This window comes from Elaeis guineensis, chromosome 15 (assembly GCF_000442705.2).
Source record: "Elaeis guineensis isolate ETL-2024a chromosome 15, EG11, whole genome shotgun sequence".
Lineage (NCBI taxonomy): Eukaryota > Viridiplantae > Streptophyta > Magnoliopsida > Arecales > Arecaceae > Elaeis > Elaeis guineensis.
Genome location: NC_026007.2, coordinates 66,472,041 through 66,499,150, shown reverse-complemented (window position 1 = coordinate 66,499,150; position 27,110 = coordinate 66,472,041). Strand labels below are relative to the sequence as shown.

Sequence of the window (27,110 nt, the reverse complement as noted above, 5' to 3'; positions counted from 1 at the left end):
TTAAAAAATAACTATTGGATCCTAAGAAATTTTATTTAGAGCTTCCAGTGTATAATTACAAATCTCAGAACTTGTTGAAAACTCTATGACAACTAGACCACTCATCCAAATGGATGAGATGTTTCGGGAATCATTTTATTGGGTTATAATAGTCATTTGATGAGCAGAGACTTACTGTGTCCATCGTAACAACTGCCTCAGAACAGGTTGTCCAGGGCCCCTTGAGATAATAATAAAACATAAAAAACTGAAAACTCTAGACAATGACTATAAAGATACTGTTTTTGTGCTCATTGACACCAAAAGATATGCAAATACTTATAATTAATCCAGCGTATATAGCTTGCAAGATCTAGCCGGGAGTTCCTTACTCCCCTCATTTAATCTTAAACAATCCAACGTATATAGCCTTAGGTGCTCGTTAGAACCACCTGGCAGCATGAACATGTTATTGTGCATCAGTAACATATAGGCTTAACTATAAATCTTCTGAAATATTTTTCACTAATGACATGAACCAAAGGTAGACAGAAAAGATAAATGCAGTCATTTCAAACTTTCTCCGGAGCCCCAATCAGCTAGGTCTTTTCTTGCCAATTTTTACGATGTCCCTTCTCATGTGAGATTATAACTTTTTAAAATAAAAAATAAAAAAAAATAAAAAGAAGGGGGAAGAAAAGAGTCCAAATAGGAATGTATTGGTTGGGCTATAAGTTGCGAGCATGGGGGTTTGGTGGTAGTGCGCTGGAAAGCAGAGGCGCGGAAAAACGTGGCGGCAAAGGTGCGAAAAAATGTGGCGGCAAAGGCGCGGAAGAAAAAAATGAATTTTTAGTATTACTTTATCAAATGATAAGATTGTACTATTTTGACATTAAAAGTTATAAATAGGATGATTTTGATCTGTGAAATTTTTTTTTAATAATTATTTTAAACATCAATATATTTAGTGAGATATGTCCCTATTTGTTGTTGAAATCTAATTTATTGATAATAATTATTTTATTATGAAGTTAAGATTTATTCTTAATGTTATATATGTGTGCAACCTCTAGTTGATCTAAAGAATACTACAGTAATCTCATTATTTTAAATAGTGAAAGATTCATATCAAAATTATATTGTGATATTTTTTTTGTGGGTTATTTGATTTTTTTTTACTACTTATTATCTGAATAGATCATAAAGATTATTGTTGCTTTACGATATTCTATTTAATTGCATAAAGAGAAAAAAAAATTTACAGTATTATTGTTCATGGTTACAATTTTTTTTAACAAAATGGTATCAGAGCAAGATTATTACTAATTAAATTTTTTTATATTGATTAAATGGAAGAACATACAAGTGAAAGTATGGTTAAGCTTACATCTTCTAAATATTCAATTTGAAAGCTCCATATAGAAGATTTATTATTCTATAAAGATTTATATGATCTTATTCAAGGGGATAGCACCAAATAATATGAGAAAACTCAGAAAAAATGACAGAAAATAAATCGGAAGACAGTTACATTAATCAGGCAATGGATAGATGATAGTGCTTTTCATCATATTACTATGAAAATTAATGCCTATAATTTATGAAAAAAACTGGAGAGCCTCTATGAATGAAAGATCGCATAAAACAAACATTTATGATCAGAAAACTTGTGAATATGAAATATAAGGAGGAAAGTTCAATTGCCGAACATCTGAATATACTTCAAAATACATTAAATCAATTAGCCACGATGAAGATGATGCTAGATGATGAGTTGCGAGCATTGTTGTTGTTCAGTTCTCTATCTAACAGTTGAAAAACTCTGATTGTATTACTCAGTAATTCAGCTCCTAATGGTATAGTGATATTGAGAATGGTAAAGGATAATATGCTTAATGAGGAGGTCAGAAGAAGAAAATATGGTGTGACTACACAGTCAGAAATATTTGTTACAGAAAGATGGGAGAGGAGTAAAATCAAAAATTCATAAAATTTTAATAATCATGATAAGTCAAGGAGAATGTCTAAATTCAAAAAAGATATCAAATGTTTTTACTATAGTAAGACAGGGCACATGAAAAAAGAGTACAAAAAATTTAGAAGAGAGCCATCAAGGGAGAGAGGTGAAGAAAAAAAAGATATACAACAGTCGCATCTGATGTTGATGTCGCTATTATTTATGATGATGATACTGTAAACCTTACATGCTATGACTGTGCTTGGGTTGTTGACTCAGACGCCTCTTTTCATATATTTTTCGTCGTGATCTCTTCACATCTTATATTAACGATGATTTTGATAGCGTCAGGATGGAAAATGATGGGATAACTAAGATTGTCAGCATGGGAGGTGTTTGTTTGGAAACTAATACTGGATGCCAATTATTGCTAAAAAATATAAAATATATTTTAGATATCTGTCTTCATTTGATCTCGATTGGAATATTTGATGATGAAAGTTACCACAGCCACTTTGGTAAAGAAAAATGGAAGCTCACCAAATATTCTCTAGTGGTAGCAAGGGAAAAGAAATTAAGCACATTTTACATGATGTAGGCAAAATCATGCAAGATAGAGATAAATACAGTTGAAGAATCCTCCACTGAATTATAGCAAAAGTGGCTTGGTCACATAAGTGAGAGAATGGACTTGACATCTTTGCTAAAAAGAAACTCCTTCCTATCAAATGTATGTCTCTAAAGACAATTGCACTGATTGTTTAACTGACAAATAATATAGAGTTACTTTTCATAAATCTCCTCCACATAGATGATTATATATTTTGAATTTAATTCATACTGATGTTTGCACTATAGATGCTAGAATTTTTTATGGTACTTTATATTTTGTTAATTTTATTGATGATCATGCTAGAAAAATATAAATTTTTGTTTTAAAATCGAAAGATCAAGTATTCAATGTGTTCAAGCATTTTCATGCTAATATTAAAAGAGAAACAGAAAGGTAACTAAAATATATCCGAGTAGATAATGATGTTAAATACAGGGATCCGTTTGAGAAATATTGCAGAGATCATGACATCATGTTTAAGAAAATTATTCCTAAAACATCTCAATATAATGGAGTTGCTGAGAAAATAAATTAGACTATTTATAAAAGAATTCGGTATATGTTCTCTCATACTAAATTGTCTAAATCCTTTTGGGACGAATCGATGAGAACTACAGTGAATTTGATCAACCTTTCTTCTTCAGTTTCTCTTCAAGGTGATATGCTAGAAAGAGTGTGAATTGAAAAAAATATTTCATATGATCACTTGAAAGTGTTTAGCTATAGTGTATTTATTCATATCTCCAAAGATGAGAGATCCAAGCTTAATGGAAAGTCTAAACTGTGCATCTTCCTAGGTTATCTACATGAAGAGTTTGGTAATATATTATGGGATTCAATTGATAAAAAGATTATTAGAAATAGAGATGTTGTGTTTTTAGAAGATCAGATTATTGAAGATTTTGAAAAGATTGAGTAGCCAAGATCTATCACTAGAAATTATATTGATCTGAATCCAGTGCCTTCTACTATAGTGAATAATGTTAATGAGAGAGATAGACAGGAAGATGATGGTAACCCAGTTGATAAGTCCATACTTGATACTGATATATATGGCAGATGAGTATGCTGAGCAGGTCCCTTCAGAACTACCAGTTAAGTCTCAGTTGAGAAGATCCACTAGAGAGCATCGTCCTTCCTAGAGATATTCTTCTCATAAGTATGTGATGATCACTGATAGGAAAGAACCTAAATACCACTAAAAGGCCACGAATCATGAACAAAAAAGAGAGTGGTTAAAAGCCATGCAGGACGAGATAAAATCTCTATATGAGAATTGTACATTTGAGTTGATGGAACTATCCAAGGATAAGAGAGTACTCAAGAATCCCATAGTGAATAATGATAATGAGGAAGATATATAGAAAGATAATGGTAATGCAATTGATGAGTCCATACTTGATACTGATATGGCAGATGAGTATGCTGAGCAGACTTCTCTAGAACTATCAGTTGAGCCTCAATTGAGAATATTCACTAGAGAGTATCATCCTTTTTAGAGATATTCTCCTCATGAGTATGTGATGATCACTGATAGGAGAGAACCTGAATGCCACCAAGAGGTCATGAATCATGAACAAAAAAGAGTGTGGTTAAAAGCCATGCAGGATGAGATAAAATTTTTACATAAGAACTGCACATTTGAATTGGTGAAACTATTTAAGGAAAAGAGAGCACTCAAGAATAAGTTGATGCTCAGATTGAAGACTGAAGAAAAAAGCTTACAATCAAAGTACAAGGCATGATTGGTTGTAAAAGAATTTGGTCAAAAAAAAGGATATTGATTTTGAAGAAATTTTCTCACCTATGGTCAATATGTCTTCAATCCAAATTGTTCTTGGTTTAGTTGCAAGCATGAATTTGAAAATTGAATAACTTGATATGAAAACTGCTTTTCTCTATGGAGATATAGAGGAGAAAACTTATATGAAGCAGCTAAAGAGATTCACAATTAAAGGTAAAGAGCATTTTGTATGTAAATTAAAGAAGAACCGTATAGACTCAAACAGACACCTCAACAGTGGTATAAAAAATTTAATTCCTTTATGATAGATCATAGATATAGCAAAACCATTTTTGATCATTATGTATTTATAAAGAAATCCTCTGATGAAGACTTCATTATTCTTTTACTTTATGTAGATGATATGCTGATTATTGACCGTAATGCTAGAAGGATTGAAAGTTTGAAAAGAGAGTTTGCCCTTAAAGTGGGGTTTTTTTCGAGCCTATTGTTACACATCATTGCTTGATGGGATGGAGCATATTGCTATGGTTAAGGTAAGTATCCTTGCATAGCAAAGATACTCAAAATCATATATTATCCATGTTTCCTGGCCATAACCTGATCATGCATCAGCAAAAATTGATATTGGAATAGGTTTTGAAAGCAAATTTATCTTTTAGTGGCGTTTCGATCATATTAAGTCTTCATCCCTTATTTATTAGGTGCTTCTTAAGCTACCTTTTTATTCCTATATTTTATGTGACCTATTTTCATTTTTTTTCTGCAATGTTAACACGGTGATATTGAAGATGGTCAAGATATCCTAGTGAGGGTGCATTCGGAGTGCCTTACAGGGGACATATTTGGATCAGCCAGATGCGATTGTGGTAATCAGCTGGCCCTGGCCATGGAAATGATTGAGGAGGCTGGGAGGGGTGTGTTAGTTTACCTTCGTGGACACGAAGGAAGGGGTATTGGCTTGGGTCACAAGCTTCGCGCCTACAACTTACAGGATGATGGCCGTGATACTGTGGAAGCTAATGAGGAATTAGGATTGCCTGTGGATTCTCGGGAATATGGTATTGGTGCGCAGGTAAAATAATAATTGTGAAGCTTCTTGGATGTAAATAACTTTGGTATAGGCTAGTATTTGAAGGAAATAGGCGCAAATAAGTTATATTATGCCTTGAAATCAATTGGTGCCACACCATCCCCTTTCCTTCTAAATTCTGCTCGATGTTTTCCATCAGGTTCATTTCTTCGGCCACTCATTCTATAGATATTTATAGTTTCACTTATTTGGTAAATAATTTATTGGACGTTACCATTTCACTAAGGTCATAATTGCATACCTTATCCTTTAAACTGTTGTAGTTTCATCGCTGGGGTAAATCATTCATTTGTTCTTGTCATGTCTTCTTGCAAATTTAGTAAAAAAAAATTACCTGAATTAATTGGATGATGGCTAGTTACATGAATATGTTAGAGAGTTAATGTGTTCCCTCTTACTCTGTAGTGTGTTTAGAAGTTAATGCGTTATGATAAATAGTTCACCAACCTCTTATTTTAAAGCAATGCTTCTACTGTAGTTCTACTTATTCTTGTTTGCATGGTTAGGTTAACAAATATATTGTTTTAAGGAAATATACTGCTTGCCTTGGTGCCATTCAGATGCAAGGTGTAATTTGAAATTTTCAATTTTTTCATAAACTATATCGTTCGAATCACAGAGGGACCTCAGAAATAAAGCAAATCTGAATTCTTATCCTTTTAACATTATTAGTAAAACTATATTTCACTGAGAAGGAATTTCTTGTTATTCTAATTTTTTCTCCTCTTCCTTTTCTATTTGTGTCAGGAAATTGGGTCATTTTGGTATTCTCCCTAGATATTCTTAAGTGTTGCATTACTCCAACTTTCATTTATTCTAGAGCCTTCCAAATTTACTTGACAAAGTAGCTTCTCCCCTTTAAAATCAGAATCATTGTCAGCTGTGACCATGCACATCAAAGATTGAAATACTCATACCAACACTGGTTTCAGTTTTTTATTGGACCAATATGGTATCGATCTGTGCCATACCGACTCACGGTATGGGTACCTGAACTATATTTGATATGCAATATTATTTTTATTTTTCATATTTTAGATTTTTGTTGTGTGATATGGATATTAGAGTGATGATGCTTTGTTTTTCAGTGATACTGGAACAGGAGTGTGATACTGGAGTGCCATCATCAGTACTGATACTCATTTAAGAAAACATGAATCAAGAAACCAGTAAGATGTACAAGTGAAAAATGGCAAAATAGTATTGTAATAGAAGAATGTATAATGACTTACTTTAAAGATTCAATCCCTGGTTGAATGTCCATGGCCCCGTAGACATCTGGGTCTTGTGCTGAATAATCTAGAAAAATTATACCAGTCTGGAAACTGCCCCCAAACCCTGCTGGTCATGTGGTGTTTGACCTGTTCCAACTGGGTGCATGGGTTGTGCTGGTACTGGCCAAACCATGCTTGATTCCTGTTGGTATCGGCCAATTAGGACAGCCATTATGTCCCATCTTCCGCAAAATATTAGCAACTCAAGCCCTGTCTTGGTGCCTTTTTCACTGAAATGGTATGATGCTGATGATACCATCCTATTTTGGCGATATTTAAAACTATGATGCACATCATATGAAGTACCATTAGGCTTTATCTTGTCCATCGTTGTTTGGAAGCAATTTAAATAGATTAATATGAGTTTTTTTTTTGGTGTTGGAGATTGATTTGATCTCTCAGATTATGGCTGCTTATCTTATGAATGCCATCCAGAATTCTGATTGGGCGACTCCTACTTATATTTGTTTTCATTTTTTATGGATTTACAGAATGCATGATCTATTTCCAATAGTTGTCCATTTAAATTTTCTGAAGTAAATATTCTTTTTTTTTTTTTTTTTCAGATATTGCGTGATCTAGGTGTCAGGACAATGAAGCTGATGACCAACAACCCTGTAAAGTATATTGCGCTCCCTTGTCAACTCCGATAACCAAGGATAACCAAAGATACCAGGAGAGAAAAAGAGCTAAAATGGGGCACATCTATAGCTCTGAATTCAATGGCCGTCTCACTGTTTTAATTGATAGTATTGGTAGTGATGAACAACATCAGGCTTCGTAAATTTCATTGGTTGAAAGGGAAGTGAACATTGAATCTCTTAACCAATAACAGATATTTTAAAAGAAAAAAAACTTAAGATGTTTCCCCTCCCATTGTTTTTTTTTTGGATTTACTGATTGATCCTAAATATTGTGCAGGCAGCTATTCATTGATGTACTTTTGAATGAAACTTACATTGACATGCAGTTACCTGCAGTCAAGCTACTCTTTTTAACAAAGTTTATGCGTTGGTCAATATGCAATATACATTACCATATACTTTTCAAACATGACATTGCCCATCGTCCTAGCATCTAGATATGAAAATAAGCTCTAATTGAGGAGAAGACTTCAAAAAGTATGTAACTATGGTTAAACATAGCTCTATAGCCTGCAGGAACTCTAAAGCTTGACATCAGAATTACAGAAACCAAAAAAGGGTGCATGGCTATGCTCTAGGCTATTTATTTCTAAAAAACTTGATATCTTCTGGGTATTCAACCATGAATTTGCAGCTAGACTACCAAAATCTCATCCTTGGCTGACGGCAGGCTCAAGCATGCAATAAAACTGCAAGCAATTCCAAATCACCAAAACTTGTGATGGAAAGAAACGGAACTGATGAAGTAGACATGCAATACAAGTTTCTTTCACAAATTGCTTATAGTCCTCAAAAGAACATAATGCCACTTAGCATGACTAACTGATAATCAATAGAACAATCCAAAAAAAGGACAAAAAAATGGGTATTTCCTACTCAAGCAGCATATTAGGAACAAAATATATGCTGCCACCTACATTTAATATTGCCTTTCAGATCTCATCTCGATTGAGGAATTGCTAACCTGTTAAATGGTTGGTCGTGTCAGAATAATTGCACCTAATTTTGGGATGATGTGAGTGGAGCACAGCAGGCAGAGATGTCGATGCCAGCAACCTCCATGGCATTGCAAACCCACTTTGGGACATCACCCTTGGGGAACTGTAACAAATTCCCAATATCAATCATCTAAAAGTTAATCAGGAAAAAAAATGATAAATAAAAACAATTATGAAATTTGGCACTATTTTTAAATTTTGTGGTTGGGCTATTGTCTTCTCATTCAGATGAAATCCTGAGGAATCTGAATATGCTTATGAACCTCAAAGTTCGCAATGATGGCAATCAACTATAGAATGATTTTAAGAAGCAAAATAAAGAAAACAAACTATTTAATAAAGCAAAATATGGACTGAGTTTCCCTCACAACACCAAACAGTCTCTGTTGGTCGATGGATCCTTTTTTTCTTTTAACCGGGTTTGGGGCCTTGGCATGAGAAATACTCAGATGTGGCCAAAAACAAACCTGTGCACGTAAAAATCCTTGCACAAACCTACAACACAAAACGAGATCATGAAACACAGAAAATCAGTCATCAGTATGAACAATTTCAGTGTAGGTAAAATAAAGCAAGCAAGGAGGGAACCTACTGTGGGAAGCGTCCCTCAACTATTGATGTGTGGAGGTCCCTGCTAAGCTGCAATTAAAGAATAATAGAAGCTAAAAATGATGACTGAATTCCAGAATATATGTAACAAGATGAGTTGTAACTTTACCCTCATCATGTATGACAAATTATGATATGACAGAAGTTGGGAACCCATAGCATCTTTCGTGACAAGGCAATGTATGTAAGCTCGAGTGTAATTTTTACAAACCTGCAGAGATGATTATGTAAGATACAATAGAGAATGATAAGCTAAGCCAACATGCTATTTTTAACAAGTTAGATTAGATAAAGGCTTACCATACATGAACATGTGGGATCAATAGGACGTTCATCACTGGCCATCACTTTGTGTTTCAGCTTCAAAACTCCCTAATTGGGAGATAACAAAATTCGTTATCACAAGTAAACAACCAGAGCCCCCTCATAAGATCGGGGTATAAAATGGGCTCCAGCTAACCTCAGAAATCGTTGTTAGAACTTGAAAGACAACTATCAGAAATGAAATAGATGAAACTTGCATTTAGATGTACAAAATGTAGCTTGTACTTTTAGCTTCTAGCACCAATGCTAGAATTAAAGAGGCAGTCACATCACAAAGAATGATATGGATTCTACCAAAACATTTGCGTTGCCAATAAACTCAAAATGAAAGGGTATCTTGAACCAACCTAGAAATCCTACATCCATATGGAGCCAATTAGTGAGCAAAATTGAACCCACCAAAGTCTAGAATGTATAATCTATGGCTTTCAAAATGATATCAACCCTGTTTAAATGGTCTGAGTTTTTTGTCAAGGAAACTTAATTTGCAGATGATCATTTGGCAGCCAAGATGTGCCTTTGACCTTTGGCTAATGGCTAATAATCTGCTCCTCAATGATGTATGCAATTAGCTATTATTAAAACTAACCCTCCTCCAGCATCATCTAGACTCTTTTCGAAGCTGCAGGAATCCTGGTGGGCTGATTCTTGGTTGAATGAGTTCATACTGCCTGCAGAAGTAGGTAGTTCTTCATTTTAGCCAACTAACCTTCAAGGACCAATGGTAGGACTGTCTGCTTTTATACGAAGATGCCTAGACATATGGGGCCAAATGGGAAAAATTTTAGAAATAACTCAGTGTTGTGAAAGGAAAAGGAACATAAAATAGTTATGCAAACCACTTTCCTTTAATTTGTTATCTTTATATTCTATTATTGACCATCAGAGTTAATGTGTAAATATCTGTAAATATCTAATTAAACCTGCCTGAGAACATCAAGTTGAGCAGCCAATCATCTCGTTACGTTAACAACAAAATCTTAGTAGTGCAAAATAGACTGGCATCCATTTGTTTGAAATCTACTCCTGATCTATAGAATCTAAAATATCTTCTCATCCCCCAGAAAAATAATCTAAAATATCTAGAAAGCAAAAATCAAATGTTTTATACCTTTTATCTATTAAACAAGTGGTTCCAAAATGCATAATAGGCCATATACATTGAAACCCACATTGACCATTATGCAGCGTAGTCTTAAAACAAATACAACTCAATATGCAGTGGGTATACAGAAATTAAATCAGACCGTTTGTCTTGTTATTGAAATTTATGTATCCTGTTGCAGCTGGTGTGCAGCTCAATTCCTACTAGAAGTATTGCAACTCAACTTCTTCTCTTTATATATTTAAGCATATGTATGTAATTTTATACATATTTTGCATGTATATGGAAGAGAAAAAAATGCTCCAGCCAGAGATTCAAGCAATTCTCTTTTTTTTTGGAGGGAAAAGTTGGGAAGCCCACCTCCACTTTAATTACCTAGGCCCAAATTCTTGGAGATGCACCATCCGAGACTCAAACCTAGAACCTTTGATTGCTAAGATAAGGGGTACAAGTACAACCATTGGGGTAAGTCCTAGTTTACAGTTTTAAACAAAATGTTATTGTTATTAAAAATGTATAAAAATGCCCCAGTGCTCTTTCCTATTTTCATTAGCATCAACCTCATTCAGAGGAAAATATACCATCACTGCACTAAAAATGCAATTGAAAAAGAAAAAAAGCCCCATTGGCAGACTTCTTCCTAAACTTTTACCCTAAAAATGTTCTTCAGATGCAAAGATTTTGCTTATCAGTTTTGAATTCAAGTGGACCCACTTGTTAAGCGACGATATTCATCGAACAAATCTTACATAAGAATATAATGAAATCCATTAATTACTATTTTTATAGTATTTCACTATCACCCTGATGAAGCAAATCATACTTGATGATAAAAGAGTTATATACATGCCTACCTCAGGTATTAGCGCTGTGCCAAAACGTGCAGTACGTGTAGGATAAACACAGTCATACATGTCTGCACCCAAAGCACTGCAAACTACAATATCAAGCGGATAGCCAACACCCTGCAAAGTATGTGCATTTATATAAAAGAAGAAAAAAAATAGCTCCAATATAAATAAATATTAAAAAATAAAAATATGATGTGTATACAAAAGTTGTACCATCACATAACGTGGTTTATCTTCAGGCAGTGCAGCAGTGCACTGGGCAACAACACGCCAAAAAGAGTCTTTATCTTCACCTCCTGAAAGACCACCTATAGCATAGCTATAATAAAAGCTACTTAGACAAATCAGTTCCTTTATTGTCAAAATTTTCTTTTTTTCAAAAAGGTAAAGCATCCAAGCAGAAAAGAAGATAATGTGCAAGATCTGCATTTTTTAAACTCTTGATAAAATGATAAAAGGATTCAGAAGAGTAGGAGAAGAAAATTAAAAATATTAGAGAAAATGTTGCCCTCATGGAGACGAGTCTCCGTGAATAATATAAAGTGGTTGATTACTGTTGTGTATAGATTTTTTATTTTTTTAAAACAACATTCAAGTGTTATAGAATACAGATGGTTGGCTTAACCAATCAAAGCATGAGCACAGAAGTTTCAATACTTTCCACAACCAACTCTCAACCTGATGTCTGCTCTTTTTGTTGAACTCTCTACGGGCATCATTCATAACTTTTCAAGCATAGTTAGTGTAGATAAAGACAAGATTTTCTATCTGAGATGATTGAGAAAAGAAAACAGATGGATGATCACGCTATAGAATATCAAAAGAGCAGCATCCGGAACCACTTGAACAGAAGCAGGAGCCACTGACAAATGGACAATGACATGACTAAGGCACAAGAGATCTGATGTAGAGCTTTCAAGTAAAAATAGAGATGGACTCCTTGTTAGTAGGATGAATTTTGCAAGTATCTCTGAAAGTATCAGCTGTGTGATTGCTGATGATCCAAGTATTATTAGTTACATTTGAGGCTTATGCCTGTCTGACTTGTGATAACATGAATTAGAGGCAATAAGCAATATTTTATCTCATAAAGGCAGTGAAGTAGGCCCATCCTTGTCTCGAGATTCTCAATATTAGAAGGTCAATTATGCATTATCAACCAAGTTCCACTTCAATCCAATCAGTATCAAGAATAGCCCAATCTCCTAAAGAATAGATAAAGGACCTATAAGTATAAGCAAAAAATTTAAATTCTGCTAGCATGGGCATGTCAGATAGTGGCCAGCATGGCACATGCCATGCCAAAGTTTATAAAGGAAAAAGAAAAGACTTTTGGCTTGGTATTGAGGCCACACCAGACCAGCCCGGTCAATAAAGGCTCCCATGCTTGGTAACCGATACTGACCTAATGTTGGCCGTAGGTATTGGTCTAACATGTTATGACAATTTGGCATGAACCAACACACCTAAATCCTTGCTCATAAGATAAAAGAACCACTTGTAATTCATTGAATCAGCAACATAAATTAGTTATAGATGGAAGAAAAGGTGATCAAATCCAATTCACTCCTATGTACATGAGTAACTACTTCAAATAACAAAGTGTGAATGAAGTTCTAGTAAATACTGTAATAATGCCCAACAACTCCAATACCATCAGTATATTAGACTAAAATACAGTAAGATATGAAACAGCAAAAAATTACTTCTCTCATAACACCTCAACTAATTTGCTTAAGAATATCAAAGAAAATTTCTAGTGATTATAAGTAATGGAAGATGGGAGGTTATCGACATACCCAGGTAAATTCCGTTCAACCAAGCCCCTCAAACATATATCTCTGGAAATACAGGTTAATTAGTCATAATATTAGATGCATCTTGCTATTAAAACTTCCAAAGTTTTCAAGACATAATATAACATCATGATCAATAAATATTCACCTGAGAACTGGATCTAATCCTCCTTGAACAATTCCAAATAAATTCTGCACGGCAGGTTTCTGATGAGCTGCCCTTCAATATACCCAGACAAGCACCAAGAAACACCATTTTAAAACAAGACAAGAGACTTATCTTGAATGATAGCATCCTTAACATTTAGTTAATATCATTTTCTCAGTCAAAAAACTAGGTTATCAAGAAAAATGAATACATTTGGAAAACTATACATGATAATATGCATCAAGAACATCTTATACGTAGGATAATCAAGAAAGGATTAGCAAATAACAATCGCATGTAAAATGTGAAATAACTTACACTGATGAGATGTATATTCAAGCAGAGGTATTATGTAAACATTTTTTTTTGTTTCTGTTAACAATAGATTAGGTGACAGTTTTTTTTGAGTAGAAGAGGAAAGCGAAGCCACCCGACATGATAAATGGAAAAAGTAAAGTTATTAGAGACCAGAGGGAATCAGCCATATATCAATTTCAACTAAAATGGGCTTGTCCGTACTGGGCAACCCAAATCATATTGGTGAATGGCCATCCCAGCCACCCTGGACAAGATTGATGAGTTATCGGGCCTTTGGATGGGTCTGAGGTTCTGGTGCATGAAAAAAGGGTTGTCTTGGTCTGTCCCTCCTAAAATGCACCAAGACAGCCAATACCCAACTGTCCTAATACTTAGGATGCCTTGGCATCACAGCAATTCATCAGGCTGCTTACTTTTTTCACATGTTTGTCGTTTTTGATGGTTTTTTAGATTTTTTTTAGCATTTATTTATGCCATACTCTAAGATTGTGTGATGTTTTAAAGAGTTTACTATTTGGAGTTTGGTGTTAGTCTCCGAGCTAAAGGCTTGAGGAGAGACCCTATGGCCAGTACCAGTATATCATCCAAATGCAAGGCAAAGGAGATGCAACAATGAGAAGAAAAGGGAAGAGAGCTCATATCAAGGGCATCATAAAACCAATAGCAAATTCGTATTCTATCTATACTTTGCACCATAAACCCAATCATGGAATCAAAAACCTCCTTTAATCCTAAATTATGGCAAACAAACCTTAAAAACCTCTAAACAATCATTGGAAAAATAAACAATAGCAAAAAAATAAAGAAATCTAAAAAGCTTAAAACATGGCATCCTTGTGAATCATTAGGACCTGAATCCATCCCTAGTGTCGGGATGGTATCGTTCCCACATGGTTCCCCATCAAAATTGTCTGGGATCAAGAGATAAAACCTTGCATCACAAGACCTACACTTGTTCAAACTAAGATTCCATAACTGAAGATCCACATAAATAAAAAAAAAAAATACCAAGTTTTACCACACCCTCCAAGAACCAAATATTCACCAATTTACGTATCTATTCCTCTTCCATTTGTTCCTTTCCAACAAATTCTATTGAAGGACAAGCAACTTTTTACTGATAAATACAGTCTGCAATCCTTCAAAGTTCAAGCAAAAATTTCCAATTAAGGATCCACATTCTTGTGCAAAAAATGGAAAAGAAAGAACTAGCTTCCAAGGGCTATCATACTCATGTGGCACTCTATATCTTCAAGACTTCAACAATTGAAATATATGCTACATATTTCTTCAGAATTAGCAAATGCTTTCCAATTTTTATGCCACCATTTTCAATGACTAAACTATATAAGGCCATGATCATTTTCACTTCCTCTTGTCTGCTAGGTTGATTGACTTCTTGCTTTTTTGCAAATGCCTCCTATAAACACATCCTCCTAATTCAGACATAAATACCTTTATAAAGCTATTTATATTTCAATAAGCACTTCAATGTAAACTCCAGCTTTTAGTAAATTCCTACATCCGACGTCACTGTAGTTTTAAACTGTCCACACACATGTATAACCCTGTGTGAATATTAAGAGAGCCATGATGTTGGGAATTGGGAGTACCAAAGGGGTATATGGAAAAACCACACATACACAAAAAAAAAAAAAAGAAAAGAAAAGATGGCAAATTGACTCATATATACAAATCCATCCTCTAAACAGCATTCATATGTGTCACGCATGGCCTCCCTTTTTTTCTGTACTCTTTTCTCCTCAGTACAAATAGCCTCAAAAATGAGTGGTTAGGGACAGTTCAATGCAGTGCACCAACCAGCTTCAAAGAAACTAGGTGCTTAAAAATGCTGCAAAGTTGGGCCTGAATATAAAACGGGGATTCACAAACTTATTGGACCACTTTGAATGCTTTTTTGAACAAGTTTTACTTAATCTCTGGATGCAACTTTTGAAGACTCATCACAATCTATGCTGACAACCATCCCAAAAGAAGATGAGGTCACCTCCAGAGGCCCAAACCCAGAAAAATTTCCAAATAATTTCCACCAAAAGATATGTGACTTTTCAAACGCACCTATTTGCTAAAAATTCAGATTAGGCTTAAATCTTTTCAAATGCATGCACTTGCAAAAAATTCAGATTAGGCTGCTACTGTCCAATATAACACACGCAAGTGACACAATAATCCCATTCCCTCTCAATGAAACAAACATGCCAGAACTCAAGGCACAAAGGGAAAAAAACTATGAAAGTCTCCCATCTAACAAAAAATTGCATAATTGGAATAGAAATACTAAAAAGAAGCAACAACATCAAGTCATAATAAGCAAAAAGAAAATTATGAACATTGAAACAAATTAACTAACTACATCTATGGCATCGATTTCATAAATGACTATACCAGCTAAACATCTGTCTATCCAGCGAAGAGTTCGGTACATGGCCTCCTCAACTCGTGGACCTATAGTGGTGGTCTTCACAACATCATCAAGGGCCATGATAATATCAGCTCCAATCTTGTTCTGCAAAAGTTTGCAAAGTATATAAATATACAATCCTTGTAAAAGGTGAGAATAGATGAATAAAAATAAAAAGATATTTTTCTTTAAGCAATGTCTAGTTAGGATGGGCAATGGATCCGAAGTGCTAGTGTAACTCAATCAAGCCTGAAACTAACATTAATCACAAACAAGCTAAACTTCATGATCACACGTTTTTGATTTGAAGTTATCTCCAAACCAAGGCTTGTAAGACCCTAGCTGTGTGTGTGTGTGTGTGTGTGTGTGGATGGCTACTTGGTACATAGGGAACAATTAGGTAGATATCCCACTATGGAATTTCAGTTTTACTCCCACTATAAAAATTAGTTTAAATGATATTCATGTAAATAAGTTCAAATGTCAAAAGTTTGTTTGCCGGTTAGCAGCCTGCTCTTTTCCTAGCAGTTTCCACCTTCTGATTATGAAGAGAAAAATTAAAACTTTGAAGGCCATCCAAGTGGTAGTGGTGCCAGCAATACTGCTCAGTTCAGAAGGCCATTTTGGATCTGATACGTGCAAATACATGCAATTAGGCTCAACTTGGCCATTCTCAGGGCATACCGGCCCCAAAGGTTCTGGCTTAAAGCCGGTATGTTGTGCACCAGCTGATGTGGAGCCAATACACTGACACCTTGGTTATAACAAGGAATATAAATGGTTATCTTGTATCTGTATAGAAGCATAAAATAGAGGAAGAAATGCAATGAAGAATTGGTTTATTTGAGTTTAGTGGCAGATTCCACTCAACATGATCCTTCTTTTACTGCTATTATTTTGTAGCACCATCTCTTCTTGTAGCTAAAAACATCCAATTTCCAGCATCAACATTCCAGCATTATATGAGATGGTTTATTTGCTAACCAAGCATCTGTTTTGTAATTCAGAGTCCGACAACTATGATCCTTAGTATACACAAGAGACTGCTCAAATCACAAGAAAACTAAGAGTATGATCTCATTCTCAAAAACAATCACTGTGAAGGCTTAGTTTAGGTAGATCAGTTTTGTGGATGGTGGCGATGAGATGGTAGAGCATGTTTTCTGTCTCTGGAAATAACCAATCCACATCAATAACTGGCTGTATCATTCTACATTGACTAATTAACCTATGAGAATATCCGGTTGAAACTGCACTATTAGGATGATATGATGATAATACCCAAACTTGAGAAGTCGATGTGTATCTGTATCAATTATTGATACTTTAATGGTAGGGATACATAGTCTCCAAGGTATGGGATTATCTCTTACCAATACGATGATCAATAGCTGGTCCGAATGGATAATCAGCCACATAGGGACTGAGAATGGTCCAGACTCCTATGGGAGGCTAGATGATAATAATATATTTTGATAAAATAAACATAAAATACATATAAACTATATCTATGCTTTTCACATATGTTTTTCATAGAGAACAAGTTTCTTTGATGTGAGATGGACATAAGCTTATAATTAATTTCTATAAGGGTGGAGAATTTGTCTTGGTTGGTAGGAACTAGGTGCGCCAAACTGATACCAGGACATGTACCATATCGAGGCATTTTGGCTTTTTTTTTTTTTTCAAATTTTGAATGAAGTCCGCATATAGCTTGCCGACTTCAATTCAAAATTTGAAAATTAGGAAAAAAAGCTGAAATCCTTTCTCCCCTACTCTGAAATGAAGGTGGCGGAGAGAGAGAAAAGGAAGAGGGGGAGAGGAAGAGGGAGGAGGGAGGGAGGGAGGGAGGAAGGAAGGGGAGGGTGAGAGAAACCCTAATCCTAACCCAACCCTGAGATAGAGAGAGGGAGAGCGACTATCTACTAGAACATGGGCAATGGGCAGGTGGACAATCACGACTTTGCAGCAGCTGGGGAAGGAGAGGTGTTCGCAAGTGGGAGGCGGGTGCTCTTTTGAGAATCCCAAGCGGAGGTGGGTTGTGGGGAGAGAAAACACATGATTTGCGCAAGTTAATAACCGAGAAACATGGGTTTAAAAGAACAAGGCCATCTCATTTTAAACATCTAAACTATACCAATTCCCAACTGGTCCAATTCGATACGTCCGAACTGGCTAGTTCGGCATGATTCAGCATTTCTCAGTAGGAACATGATCTAAAAATAGTCAATAACATACCAGTGCATTGCCCACCAAAGAATGGCACAAATCATATACTGGAAACAAAAGGCCAACCAAATTTATTTTAGAATTCAATATCCATGGCTTGTCAAAGCACAATGAGTACACTTGCTTATCTGATTGTAGTGAGAATTGTGGACAGTGATTTCCTATCATGCACTACATTTGAAGTCAGGAAATCATATTTACTCCTACAAGTGCATGATATTAGCCACAATTTCCAAGTAATTGTAAACCGAAGTGTTCCACTGCCTCCAGCAATCAAGTCTCAAAATCATTTATTAGCTACTGCACCTTGCCCACTTAATCCCTTGCACCTTATTTTTGAATTCACATAGTCAAGCTAAGCATCATATATATGCCTTCACATTCGCCACCATCTTGACAAAATAAAGTACCCTTAGAAGCAAGCCACTGATACATCGAGATTGTAGTCACCCTTGAGACTTGGCAGAGCCCAATTCTAGGTGGTGATGCATTGCACTTCAAAATAAAAGTTACTAAGTCTAGATGAAGGTTTTGTTTTAGAGTAAACTTATGTAGAATAACCCTCCATTTCAAATTTTCCAAAGAAGCTAGCATATGCTCCTTTTTCTATGGTAGCGCATTGTAACTGCAATATGGGAAAACCAATCTCTAACTACATAGGACCATAACTGAAGAGAAATAGATGAAAGAAGGCATATAGTAAAATTTCTGCGGCTTTCAAGACCTCCAATATCAAGCAAATAACAATATCATGCAAAACTATACCCACTTGAATTTGGATTGACTCTTCAGGTGTTAGGAGCATGCGTTTCCCATCAACAGGAGACTGTCATATAGAGAAATTTAGGATCATATATGAGTGCAAAAGAACAAAAAGGAAAATCATCAAATCAACTACAATATGCAACAAAACTTGACCAATCTTTGATAAGAGATTGCGAAAGAAAACTTAGAAGTCCCAGATCATAAACTAGAACAGAACCACAACAGGAAAACTTGTTACTTCAAAGAGAAATGTGAAAATGTTCAAAGAGATGAATAATTATATTAAAAGTGATTATAGTGGTGAAGATTATGATGATAACATGATCACTAAACTATTCTTTCTCATAACATTGAAGACAGATTCTATGCTATTGCAATGTATAAAGAATCTTGTTCAACTTTAGTATTGAGATTTCAAAAAATATATTAGCTTCCTTTCGTATGGAAATATCTTAATTTCATTAGAAATTTAACTAAATTTATTGATAAGTAATTTCAAAACAATGTAAAACAGGAAAGGTCAATTAAGTCTATATTTTCCTTGGGTAGTACAATATAATGAAATTTATCTGACATTAATTTGTTCATGACTGGAAAACCAATTCATTCTCGGGAAAGGTTTTTCTGAGAAAACAAAGTTGATTGATTAAGTACTAAAACAATTTTCCGGAATTACCTGAAATGTCACACCTTTTTCAGTGATGTCAGCTAAATGCAACAAGGAAACCTGCCAAAGCAAATGCAATATAAGTTACTATTGGAGGTGATTAATGGCATATATACAAGTGAGTAAATAAAGTTCAAAACTTGAACAACAAAATCCCAGTAAGCTAGCTTAAGTTATCTAGAAACTAGGAATTTCTCATGCAGTATAACAAGTTTGTTTCTAATTATTTCAAACTCAAGATGTGTAAAGCATAAAATATTTCCAGTTTAATTATATGCCTATCAGCCTTTGCAACAAACACACAAAAAACTGAAACAAACTAAAGTAGATTAATATTTCATGAACTACGAGTGTCAGTTGTGGAAAATTGTCTAAGTTTCAGATTCTTCTAACTTTTAAGAATTTTTTTCTTGCAGATACATCATACCCCATTTCTAGGTGTCCAGTGGGAGTACTTTTGGGTAAAATGAAGGGTCTAGGTAACATAGAAGTAGTCGAATGGATTATGTAGAATCTTACATCTATGGAGAAAAGAGATGAGGGAAAAGGAAGGGAAAAAGACTTCACTGAGTGCTGGTTAAAAAAATAAAACTACTACTTTGATGGATAGGGTCCTTATCCAATTAATTTTTTGAAAAATTTTGTATAAGCTGGCTCAAACAATTAACTTATAATCAAAAAATTTGACATCCTGACCATGTTGAGACAAAATCTGTTGCCTTGGCCATACATAAGTAGAAGCAGTAAAAAGAATATAAAAAACTTCTTCAAGCACATAAGCTTTTATACCCTATCAAAAAGTACAAAAAACCATATATTTATTGGGACCTAGGTATGTAGGATGACCATTAAAAATGACTGTATGCACAGGGAAATGTCAATGGTTAGAGGACTGGTTTGAATGAAGGGATCATCTGATTGTCTTGTTAAAGGAGAAGAAAGAAACATGCATTTTCTGAATAAAATGGTCACATGGGTCCAAAATTTTGATTGTGGGATAGTATGAAAGGTTGGTCCAAGAAATCTTGCATTGAAAAGAGTTCTGGAGATAATGAATAGTTGACATGTAAATGATGGTAAGGTCTCTAGGGGTGCTTTCTGCAAAATCTTTAATAACAACTGCAACCCAAACATTTTAGCACAGCCATGTATAGCGCAGCAAAATATGGATGCAATTAGATGAAAGAAGTTAAAAGATGACAAGAAGAAGAGATCGTATCGATCGAAGACAGACCAAATCTGGCCCTTGGTTTTCTTTTATATCTTCTCAGCAACCAAGCACATGATCATCGAAGGTGACAGATCTTAGGGTTCATTTAAGGCTTGGCATAATCTCTGCTTTAAGTATCTTCAAGTCCTATTAAGACCCCAAAACCTAGAAAGCCAAATCCCCTTTAAATAACCTAGCAACTGATCCATCTATTCCCCTGTATGTTACATTCCAAAAAGGACAACAAGCCAGAAAAAAAATCAGATATTGATGCGATGGCCCTCTTCATGATATAGTAGCATGAACAGTTCATGAACAGTAAAGATCCAAAAGGAAGGGATTCAAATACAAAATAGATCTTCCTAAAACTTGTCTGTTGCCCTGAAGAGTAAGAAATGAGCACTTGACCTTCCAAACTCAGCTGTCCACACCTTGAGGGAGTGGATCAACCTCAAAAGTTCTTGCAGTAATATGAGGGCCCAAATTGACCTTTCACATATGATTAAGAAATAGGAGCCCTCCGTTGCTCAAAACTTGCTTTAGGTATTTCAGTGGCAGATTTTTTGCAACCACCATTGTTCATTAGTAATTGATCTTTGATGACCATTGCATCAAGGTGGCTTACAAGATTGGTCTTAGTTCTAACTTACTTAAGTCAAACAGATTCAAACTTGATGGAAGAGTCAAATAAAGATGTATTTATAAATTATAATAACCACTTAATGTCTAGCCAGCAATTAACTGACTCATATTTACTTAATGCAAGTATATATAAGATATGCCTGTACTTGTAAGATGCTTATATGCTTTTCCAGGATCCAAATAGTATCTTAAACATAAAATGTCAGCATTTTGTGCATATGCAATGAGAATATTTGCCAATATTTAGGAAACAACTTGAACCATTATGTAATATAATTCAGCAGCAAACAGTAATTTTCCCATGAAGATTTATGAGTTTGATCTTGAATTGTCATCTAAAAAGTATGCTGCAAGTATAACTGAGCTGCAATGGTTGATTTGGATGAAGTGATTAAGTGGTTTTAGGCCTATGATCAGAACATAATGGCTCAATAATCAAAGTCTAAAAATAATAACTACCTTAATAATCTTCCTACTCATTTTCATTATAAATTAAACCTTCAAAACTATAAATCCATGCTAAGGGTCCCCCGTCCAACCAAAGGAAGGGTCATAAAATACCTTGATTTTCAAATATAAGATCACCATTATTAGAGCTTTCTTCACACAATAACATTCATTAATACGTTTTTCACAAGCAAAAATCACTCTTCAACTGACCATAAAAGGCAGTCAATCAACTTGAAGACAAAATTAATGTTGTTCTCAAAGGATTAATCTGATGGAACAAATAGACCTTTACCAGTGAAGACCAAACTTGGAAACCGACTCTCTAGTCTTGGTAAACATCATGAATGGTAGCTGGCCAATTTCATAATAATGACAACATGAGATGACTTCAGTTTCTTAGCATGCTTTCAACAAGGTGAACCAAGTTGTTGATTGGCTTGCCAATAAAGCAGCCAACATGGTGCATATATACATTCTAAATTAGGATGCAGACATTGGTCTTCCAAGTAAGTTAGCTCCACATTAGAAGTTCATACCCAAAATGCAATATTTCTAAGATTATGGAACTTTTACCATCAAAGGGAAAGTGATGTTTCATATTACATCTGTTTTATGCAAACAAAAGTTCTATATATCAACAAATTTTTGATATATTTCACACATGTATTTTCCTCAAGTTAACAATAGAATTTCAAATGACTATGCTTCTTATGGTACGTTCTTTTATGCATTATCCTCCTATACCATGTCAATTTCTCAATCAAGATAGAGGAGCACAATGCCATAAAGATAGAAATATAGATATATAAAGATTATTTGATTAATCATATCCTAGCACCAAGCATTAGAGACAACCTTGCTTTCGCTTTAGAGTTTCTTTCCTTCCATTAATTTCTAGAGGCACAAAGGTAGGCACAAAAAATAAGAGGTTTTTTTTAGGAACAGACATTATAAGTTGCTCAAAGTTATGTGTATAAATCGGTTTGGGAATTTTAAAAAGCAAAGGCTTTGCGTGTAATAGACAATAATTTATTTTGGAGGAGGTGAATAGTCAAAAAAGGATATAAGGAGTTGAAAAGGATATATCAAAATATATGTGTTCAAAGAAAGATAAGAAGGCCAACTTTAAAAAACAAAAAAGAATGGAAAAATGGAAAAAAGAATATAACTGCTGTAGCAAAAGATATACAGTAGCATAAGAAAATAGTCAAAGAAGTGACAACCATTTGAAAACCACCCGAGTCTGTAAGCAATGCTCTTTTCCAATTCATCAATTTGTGCAGACCACCTAATTCATCAATCAGATCAGCACCAGGACGAAGAGCAAGATGGTATGTATTCCCAAGTATTATCTGGCAACCAATATCTTCCAGCTGGTTATTAGTGAGACCCTTTATAGTACCTATCATAATAAACCTAAATAAAAAATCAATTCCAACATATCATCATGTAGATAAATAGGGGAATGGGTAATATCAAGTAAGTTATAAAACATAAGAGTCATTTGATAAGATTTTCAACTACACCATATTGGGAACAGCAAAGATACTTATTATCATATTGTGATTTATCTGTCAATCAAAATCCTTGCACTGCTACTGCTTCCAAGGGAAGCTATGCATGGGAACAACTACAAAATGATGTCATGCATGCAGATAACTACCAGGACTCTTCCTTATTGAAGTTCAAAGAAACTATCAGTGGCTTCATATTCATACAAACACTTGCTGCTTGATGGCTTCAATAAAAAAAAAGGGAGAGAGAGAGGCCTCTTAGCCTTTTTTATATTTTTAAGTTAGACTAGACTACATGATTAGATTCTCACTTATTTGTTTCTTTGCGATATCTGAGCCTTTACAAGTAGTCCATTGTTTGCAATAGTTAAATGTTATGTTTTTCTTAGTTGTTAGCTTTTAGTTTGTTCAATCCATAGTTGAATCTCTCATTCAATTGCCAATCACTTGATGAATATAAAATTCTAGTTTTGAGGTATGAAGGACCCACAAAAGGACCAATCAATGGGTCCCACTCTACTCAATTCTCAATTTCAGCAAGCATTGCTTTCCCAAGAAACTTCTTAGGAATTGCAATCTTATACAATTATTAAAAATAGAGACTGTTTAAAGACCATAACCTTGAGTCCCCACAGGCATGAAAAGTGGTGTTTGGCACACAAAGTGCGGAAGCGTTAAGCGAGCTGCACGGGCACGATTGAATCTCCCTACCACCTGCAAGTAAGCCCAAATGATAAATAAAAGATCCACTATCAAATAAGTAAATTTACAAAACAAATGTACAGATTAAGGCAAAACTTGTGAGCAGAACTCCTGCTTACATTCAAATATATAATATGAAGCTGCTAAAGCATATAGAGAAAGTTTTAGGCTCTTTTTGGTTACAAAGAAGAAAAAGAAAAGAAAATTTGTTATGGAAGAATCTTCTATTCTATTGTTTTCTGGTAAAAAGAAAATTTAGGAAGAGCAAATCAAAGAGAAAATATAAGGCTAAAAACTTTCTCAGACAAGCCTAAAATTTCTTCTTCAAAAAGTGACTTTGAGAGAAAATAAAATGTAGGCAAGTGGCTTAAGATAACTTGAGCCTATAGATCGCTGCTAAAGCATATATAAAAGTTGTGAAAAAAGTGAAAGAAAACTAAGTTTGCTCGGAAAGAATCTTCTTTTCTAGTGTTTGGTAGTTAAAAAACAATTCAGAACAAGGAAGTCAAAGAGAAAATATAAGACAAAATTTTTCTCTAACAGGCCTAAAACATTTCAGTAGTGATTTTGGGAGAGCAAAACATAAGCAAGTTTCTTAAGATAACTTGATCATATATATTATAACCACTTTCTCGACACCACTTTTTTTCAATGTTTAGTTTACCCAAACATGAGAAAATACTCAACTTCTTTCCTTTTCTTTTCTTTTCTACATCTGATAACATTATTTTCTTTTCACTTTCTCAGTGACTGAACAGAGCCTAAAGGAATATGAGAATCCAAATCCTTTTCTTGCCTCAAAATACGTACCATTTACCTGGGCATATTCTAGTGTAACTGAATGCTGTTAAATTCAACAATATTTCTATCTTCTGAGAGTCTCAACAAATGCACACTCCCCTAAGAAGAAAAGGCAAAAATTGCTGCTTCCTATTCAGGGTCCACACTAATATGATAGCAAATTGTAAAGAAAAGATTCTTACAATCAAAATATACAACTTACACTAATAGCCGCAAAAAATTCAATTTCAGGTTATCAATAAAAAAAAAAAAAGTCATCGATAACCTGCCATTTTAACCCAAAGCACAACCAATCCGATCAGGCACTATGGATCTTGATAAGAAAATCATCATGGCAAAGATGGCACAGATGGCACAGTCAAACAACTTGTGCAAATATAAAATGGCTCATTTCATCATAAAAACAAGAAGAGTGATAATAATTCCAAAAATAATATTGCAATGAATTGTTTCATACCTCAAACCTCAGCGCCATTGAAAGAACAAACCCCAAACCACTTTACTCTGCAAGCACATTGTGCATTATTAGCTCATAAAGAAGCATAAAGTGGAGTATTACCATCAAAAGCAAAAACAACAAAACATTTGATTTTCATGCCTTCTAACTAAAGATAAAGAACAGTGCAAAAAAAAGAGCATGCCATTTACAACATAGACCATTCCAAAAAGCATACACCAAACATATCCTTCACTCAATCGGAGGGAGGAAAGAAGGAAAGAAAACCAAAACCACGGCAAAAAGAAACATATATGAACCAAACATTTCAAAATTTATTAAGACAGCAAACTTTTCTAAAATTTATGCCCGCTTACTGAAGGATAAAGAAATTTCCAAAGAAAAAAAATATATATTTACAATATAGACCATGCCCAAAAAATATACACCAGAGATATCGTTCACTCAATCCTAAAAATCAACAAAAAAAAAAAAAAAAAGAACCCAATAAAGTCAATTACGCACCTAGACAGAGAGAGGAAAGAAGGAAGAAAACCAAAACCAAGGCAAAACAAAACATATATGAATCAAAAATTTGGAATTTTTTTATCCAGACAGGAAACTTTTCTGATTCTTTTCCAGGTTGGGACAAGAAGCAGGTAGACCTTGTAGTCTTTGGAGAGAGGGAGGAGGCGAGAGAGGAGAGAGGAGACCTAAAACCGAGGGAATGGAAGCTTGAGATGCCCTAGAGGGAAAGGCAACGGCTCTCCACGGGCGATGGGCGGAGGGCATCATTCGCCGGCCCATTTCAATTTCTTGTTGCGAATTGTTCAGAAGAGCGGATCACAGCCGCCCAAAAGTTGGGGTCAACCACGGCGGCCCACGAGCGGTCGTGGATGCGGACGTTCGTTTTCCCGATGAACGGCTGAGATTCAGGATTCTGGATTCCGTATGGCCCGTCAAAGATACTGATAAGGAACTTCCGTTAAAATCTTCGGATCTCCCGTTAAATTTTGTCATCTCAGTAATGCTCGACGCGTGTCTACCACTGACCGCGGATGTCAGATGACGCATATAAACTTCTATACGAATATCCGTGTGGGAAATTTCCCGTGGAGTGAAAAAAAAAAAAAATTTTTTTGGATTTTTTGATGGCCTAGCAGGTGCAGTGTAACGACACGGACAAGTCCATAGGATGCGAGTTGCACCTTTCGTGCGAACAAATAATTTGATCTTCTTTTTGCAGTGTGAATCATTGGATTAGTTTTTAAAGCATGATATACGTTTTATGATTAGTGCTAATTAGCGAAAGAAAGGGATTGGAAGGTTTTGAAAACTATGCAAAGCATTATGGTCCAAAAGGAGATCCAATTATTCTTTGGTGTAAAGAATACTGTTCGAAGCTAGACCAATATGCCATCATTGATATCGGACACCCTTGAGACTTGGGAATCGAAGCTACCACACACTGCAAACAAATGGGCATCTTTTATCACAATATATGCTACGCATATGTGCCATAAAGATAGATTCGATTCTTAATTTGGACACCAGCTTTCAAAGTATATTACTTTATTTTAATATTGGAAGAATTCGTAAATGGTAGCATTGTATAAGCTTTAAAAAAGGCATTTTGTCCCCCCTCCAGCATCTCTCAATCATAATACCTTTGGCATAATAAGAATACTGGCCCAAACATTGAGCTCCTTGACGTTGTGACCTATATGACAAAATACTTTTATTATTACATTGAGCTTTTTAGTCTCTTTGCTTCCCTATCTTGAACGAAATATTTGTACACACTTAGGTGCACTTACAT

The 27,110-nt window shown here is 34.9% G+C and overlaps 1 protein-coding gene across 9 annotated transcripts; it reads right to left on the bottom strand.

The window, feature by feature from the left end:
* Positions 1-26,142, bottom strand: LOC105058456 (uncharacterized). Of its 9 annotated transcripts, none has more exons than XR_012137159.1 (18): positions 26,005-26,142; positions 25,313-25,359; positions 23,973-24,066; positions 23,062-23,240; positions 19,546-19,596; positions 18,874-18,930; positions 15,860-15,980; positions 13,136-13,202; positions 12,991-13,032; positions 11,405-11,510; positions 11,195-11,305; positions 9,212-9,283; positions 9,021-9,122; positions 8,895-8,941; positions 8,770-8,797; positions 8,269-8,405; positions 6,619-6,890; positions 1-431 (listed from the first exon to the last, which is right to left on the bottom strand). XR_012137159.1 is itself a non-coding variant. In XM_029268479.2 (17 exons), exons 2-16 carry the CDS (start codon positions 25,328-25,330, stop codon positions 8,304-8,306), a joined length of 1,197 nt encoding a protein of 398 aa, XP_029124312.2. In that variant the 5' UTR covers positions 25,331-25,359; positions 26,005-26,142; the 3' UTR covers positions 6,964-7,993; positions 8,269-8,303. The 9 variants fall into 9 exon arrangements, 6 of the variants coding, with proteins under 6 accessions (XP_029124312.2, XP_010939702.2, XP_073105441.1 ...); XR_012137157.1 differs by having other exon boundaries at positions 1-4,094; positions 6,619-6,802; XR_012137156.1 differs by having other exon boundaries at positions 6,619-6,802.
* Positions 26,143-27,110: the final 968 nt, after the last annotated feature.

Coding starts and splice junctions, on each gene's coding strand:
- LOC105058456 (XM_029268479.2), bottom strand. Junction 8,942..9,020: donor ATTTGTCATACATGATGAGG/GTAAAGTTACAA, acceptor CTTTAATTGCAG/CTTAGCAGGGACCTCCACAC. Junction 8,406..8,769: donor AAGGATTTTTACGTGCACAG/GTTTGTTTTTGG, acceptor AATTTGTTACAG/TTCCCCAAGGGTGATGTCCC.